Source organism: Sapajus apella, unplaced genomic scaffold (assembly GCF_009761245.1).
Source record: "Sapajus apella isolate SASKATOON/1434 unplaced genomic scaffold, GSC_monkey_1.0 scaffold202, whole genome shotgun sequence".
Lineage (NCBI taxonomy): Eukaryota > Metazoa > Chordata > Mammalia > Primates > Cebidae > Sapajus > Sapajus apella.
This window is the reverse complement of record NW_022437142.1, coordinates 373,595-379,402: the sequence shown is the minus strand read 5'-3', so window position 1 is coordinate 379,402 and position 5,808 is coordinate 373,595. Positions and strand designations below refer to the sequence as shown.

The 5,808-nt window shown below is 46.5% G+C and overlaps 1 protein-coding gene across 1 annotated transcript in view; it reads right to left on the bottom strand.

Moving 5' to 3' along the window:
• The window catches only part of ITGAE (integrin subunit alpha E), an 81,426-nt gene that overhangs the window by 1,644 nt on the left and 73,974 nt on the right, over positions 1–5,808 (bottom strand). Inside the window, exons 29-30 of the mRNA XM_032270061.1 lie at positions 4,849–4,944; positions 702–812 (exon numbers count right to left, since the gene is read on the bottom strand). Coding sequence (XP_032125952.1) covers positions 702–812; positions 4,849–4,944 — 207 coding nt within the window. The remainder of the gene's footprint in view (positions 1–701; positions 813–4,848; positions 4,945–5,808) is intronic.

The window sequence follows — 5,808 nt, the reverse complement described above, 5'->3', positions numbered from 1 at the left end:
TTCAAGACTAGCCTGGCCAACATGGTGAAATCCCGTCTCTACTAAAACTATGAAAATTAGCTGGGTATGGTGGCACACATCTGTAATCCCAGCTACTGGGGAGGCTGAGGCAGGAGAATTGCTTGAACCCGGGGGCGGAGGTTGCAGTGAGCAGAGATTGTACCATTTCACTCCAGCCTGGGTGACATAGCACAACTCTCTCTCAAAACAAAAAGAAAAGAAAAAGAAAAAAAAGCAACACTTAAGGGCAGAGAGGGATAGAGGACAGAAAGGAGAGGATCTTAAACAGCAGCAGAAGAGTTTGCACATTAAGACAGGGGAAGGCAAGGAAAGGATTTCAATAGGAGAACAACAATCACATCTGTTTTAAGGCCTTACCAATTAAGGCCTCTTCCAATTAAGTTATAAATCCTGGCCTAGGGTTGGCCTTCCAGGCCCTATTTAACTCCTAGGTAGCGGAAGAGGAAGGTACCAAAGAAACAGATATAAAATCACTTTTTATTATTCAATTAGGATTTTCTTTTTGCAGACAGATACTGTTTTACTCATTTGTCTCAAAGGGGTGTGTAGTTGAAGGAAGAGAAAAAAGTGGCCAGGAGGCCAGGGCAGCCGCTCCAAGTCAGGGGCCGGCTGTTCTGGGGAGCTCTGCGCCCAAACCAGAGCCCAGGCTTCCCTCCCGGTGCGACAGGAGCGGAACTGACCTTGAACAGGATGACTAGGATCACAATGAAAACCAGAAGCCCACCGACACTGCCTTTGATGATGACAGGCAAAGAAGAGCGCTTCTCCTCCCTCAGGAGGGTGATCGTGATCTACACAAGACAAAGATCATCCGATGAATCAGGTGAAGCAAGTGAGGAAAAAATTCTACACATTGTTTTAAGGAGCAAAGCACAAGCACTTGGCAACACCCCGTGTATTGATCAAAACTGACAACAGTCAAGCAGAAAGAGAAATAGTCCCTGACACAGCATTTTAAACCATCTAAAATTATCCAATCATCCAAAGACTTTGGAAGAAACTATTCGGGCCTCTTACCTAGAAGGGCTAGATCTCTCAGGAGATTGTGATCTTCTGTTAAAGATGCTCTGACAGCTTCAAAGAGGGCCCCAGAGAATTCGGTCTCCACCCAGAACTGCGAGACAGTCATGCAGCTGCGCGGCTCTACACCCCGGAGCCCCACACCTATTCTTTAAAATGATAAGGCCGGGCGCGGTGGCTCACGCTTGTAATCCCAGCACTTTGGGAGGCCGAGACGGGTGGATCACGAGGTCAAGAGATCGAGACCATCCTGGTCAACATGGTGAAACCCCGTCTCTACTAAAAATGCAAAAATTAGCTGGGCATGGTGGCGCACGCCTGTAGTCCCAGCTACTTGGGAGGCTGAGGCAGGAGAATTGCCTGAACCCGGGAGGCGGAGGTTGCGGTGAGCCGAGATCGCGCCATTGCACTCCAGCCTGGGTAACAAGAGCGAAACTCCGTCTCAAAAAAATAAATAAATAAAATAAAATAAAATGATGACTGACTTTAAATGATCTCCAAGCCTTTTCCAACAATATTCTGATGGCTCCTTCTCATCTTGCACAGATCCCTAAAGGCTTCAGTAATACATTTCCCTACATGAAATACATGTAGTACAAAAGTACTGCTCTCCTCCTCACCAGACTAAAAAGTGTGTACTACCTAAGGGACATCATAAATGCAGATTACATCCATGTGTACTGCTTGCAGAGCTCAGCCGTGAGAGTGAGCCTCAGCTTTTCCACCTGCAGAGCTCAGCTATGAGTCAGCCTCAGGTTTTCTACCTGCAGAGCTCAGCCATGAGAAGTCAGCCTCAGCGTTTATTTTCCACAGGCTGTCCCAATTTCTGGAGTCTCATCTCTCTTTGGACAGGGCTCAGCTGGAAAGTTCAGGGGATGTGCTTCCTGAGATCCAGGTATGGCCCTTCCAAGTTGTGACCACCGCAAGTTCCCAGGACTTGGGTGGGGCCAGAGAGCCAAGAAGACTTCTCTGCCCACCTAGAGCACTGAGTTCCCTTCATGCATACATTTAAATGCCAAGGTCAGGGATGCTTTGGAGAGGTTTCTGTACAGGATGAAGGGCTGGACACACTTACCTTTAAGGCCTCTTCCAATTAAGCTGTAAGTGCTGGCTGACCTAAAGTCGACCTTCCCGGTCCCCTTTCACTCGCAGGTAGCTGAACTAATAGGAGTGAAGTCCCAGGCCTTGTGAATAGGGAGGTGCCATAGCAACAAAGAGGGAGGAAGAACAGAAAGGGGACCAGAATATTCCTCTACAGGAGAAGAAGGGGGACTCGAGAATCTGGATTTGGGAAATGAAAGGAAGTCCCGAGGTGACAGTTGGGAAACAGGCCAGATCTGAGCAGAAGAATTGTCCCTATTTCTCAAAGCCGTCTCCCTTTAGCCTCTTCTAAACCCACAGATTCCCCAAGGTGTCCCAACAATGCCCTGGCAGAGGTTAAGGGGGAAGCGGGACACCGGGTACCACCGCCTGCAGCAAACACTGATGCTGGTACCCACAAACACCGACACGGGCACCCAGAAACACCGATGCTGGTACCCAGAAACACCAACACGGGCACCCAGAAACACCGACGCTGGTACCCAGAAACACCGACGCGGGCACCCAGAAACATCGACGCGGGCACCCAGAAACACTGATACTGGCACCCAGAAACACTGATGCAGGCACCCAGAAACAAATGCGGGCCTGCCCAGCGCCCACTCTCTCCTGTCAGATTTTGTTCAGACTCATGACTGGTCTAAGGTGATCATGACACAGCTAACTTTGCCAGTGACTGACATGAGACTCAGATCTCACTAATAAGATGTAAGAGGAAGTCTCCTGGGAGCTTTTGGGAAATGTTTCATCCCTGAAAAGGGAATGAAAGAAAAATCTTTTTCTGAGTTCTTCCTGTTTTGTATCCTGCCATGTGAAAATACAGCCTGTGGAGATGTGGCAAGTTCGTGCTGGCCGTGAAGGAAAGCATCCCCAACACAGAAGAGTGCAAAGACCAAAGAAGTCAGACCATCGCCCCAGGTCGGCCTCCCGCGCTGCATAACCAGCATGCGGCCTTCGGCTGTGTCAGCTGGACTTTCCCCTTCCTGTGTCTGCAATGCATTTGGATACACAGTTATTTATACTCACAGAGTCGCTGTAAATCAGGTGCTTATTATTGTCAGGGACCACTTAATACTGCTTAGGATATTGGATTTAAAGAAAGGAATTTTGGGGAATCTGCTATAGAAATAAAACCATCAGTAACTAAGAGGGGGAAATACGTCAATTTAAAATGTGCACAGAAGAAACATATTAGTAACTCCTCCCTGCTGGGGCACAGGAAGGGAGAAAGTGCAGAAGCCATTGTTTTTCATTTCATACCCTTCTCTGTATGGCTGGGATTTTCTTGCTATTACTTTCATTTGTTAAATCTGGGGCTCTTCTATTTCATTTGTTTTCTAAGTGGTATTAGAAATACACTACTTAGCCGGACACAGTGGCTCACACCTGTAATCCCAGCACTTTGGGAGGCCGAGGTGGGAGGATCACCTGAGGTCAGGAGTTCGAGACCAGCCTGGCCAACATGATGAAACCCTGTCTCTATTAAAAAAAAAAAAAAATTAGCCAGGCATGGTGGTGGGTACCTGCAATCCTAGCTACTCGGGAGTCTAAGGCAGGAGAATCACTTCAACCACCTCACGGTAGAGGTTGCAGTGAGCCAAGATGCCAACACTGCACTCCAGCCTGGGTGACAGAACAAGATTCCGCCTCAAAAAAAAAAAAAAAAAAAAAAGAAGAAGAAGAAATACACTATTTAAAAAGAATCAAAAATGTCATATTGACATGTCTACACAATTGCTCCTTTCTCCTCCTCCAGGGAGGAAAACGGAGGGACTTATATTTAGCATCCAGCATCACTCTCCTGACACTCCCTCTAATAAACAATCATGACTAACTAGAGAGCTCACAGACAGATCACCTCTGAAGCCATGTCCACACAAGTGCCAACAAGAATGAAAACACAGGGTAACACACACAGCGTTCAGTCCATAAATCACAGGCATCAGTTTCACTTCTAGTCATACTTTTACAAAAAGAATTCCAAGAGCTGCAGTATTTAGTCTACATCTTATAAAACACTTACGCAGTCCTGAGTACTATTTAATACTATAAACAGATACTGCACACTAAGACAGTTAATGTATACAAAAATCAATTTCGCACTTAGGAAATTTTATTTACTTATTTATTTTGAGACTGAGTCTTGCTCTATTGCCCAGGCTAGAGTGCAATGGCGTGATCTTGGCTCACCACAAACTCTGCTTCCCAGGTTCAAGAGATTCTCCTGCCTCAGCCTCCCGAGTAGGTGGGATTACAGGTGCCCACTATCACGCACAGCTAGTATTTGTATTTTTAGTAGAGACAGGGTTTCACCATGTTGGCCAGGCTGGTCTTGAACGTCTGACCTCAAGTGATCCACCTGCCTAGGCCTCTCAAAGTGCTGGGATTATAGGTGTGAGCCACGGGCGCCCGGCTGGAAATTTTTTTTTAAATCAGTACATTTTCAAATCACAGTATATACCGCAGTTGATTCCAGCCTAGTTACTTCAACTCACAACTCCTCAGCGTAGGCCTCTTACTAAAGTGCCTTATTTCACAGGCAAGAAGCTGACTCACTCAAGGCCACAAAGGCAGCGATGGCAGAGCCAAGATCAGAAGTGTTAAGGCTGAAAACAGGCAAAGGGCAACAACAGAACGTCTGTGCAGGCACTCAAAGGTGAGGCACCGTTTTCCTTGGGCACTACTCAGAAGCCAGCCAGGAATTACCTTAGTTCTGTGGTTCTCTGCATTCAGCCCCTCATATAGAGATTTGTTGAAATATATTTCACCAAGGATTTCCAGTTCAGTTACATCTTTTAGTAACTAGAAGAGGGGGAAAGGAAAGAGGGAAACAAAACATGTTTTAGACGTGAACTCATTTTTGTTTGTTTTTTTTTTTTTTTTTTTATTATTTTGTTTTTTTTTTTGCTTTTCTTTTTTTTTTTTTTCTTTTGTGTGAACTAATTTTTTTTTGAACTGCATTCACTACCTTTTCCTTTAAAGGTATTTCTGGGGTTAGTTAACGGCCCCAACATACACAGCACAACACAAAGTTACCCAAACAAGAAATCCACAGTTATTCTTCAACATTTATTTTTTGAGACAGATTTTCGCTCTTTCGCCCAGGCTGGAGTGACGTGGAACCATCGTGGATTCTCCTGACTCAGCCTCCCAAATAGCTGGAATTACAGGCACCCGCCACCACACTCGGCTATTTTGTATTTTTAGCAGAGACGGAGTTTCATGATGTTGGCCAGGCTGGTCACTCCTGACGTTGTGATCCGCCCACCTCGGCCTCCCTAGGTGTTGGGATTACAGGTGTGAGCCACTGCACCCAGCCTATTCTTCAACTTTTTTTCCCTTGTGCCATCCAAAGTCAGTTCTTGACTGATTGATTTACTTTTGAGACAGGGTCGCTGTCACCCATGCTAGAGTGCAATGGCATGACCACGGCTCACTGTAGGCTCAACCTTCCAGGCTCAAGCAATCCTCCCACCTCAGCTTCCGGAGTAGCTGGGACCGCAAGCACGTTTGATACCACACTGGGCTAATTTTTGTATTTTTTGTAGAGACAGGGTTTTACCATGTTACCCGGGCTGGTCTCAAATTCCTGGGCTCAAGCAATCTACCCACCTTGGCCTCCCACAGTGCTGAGATTACAGGCATGAGCCACTGCACCCAGCTTGT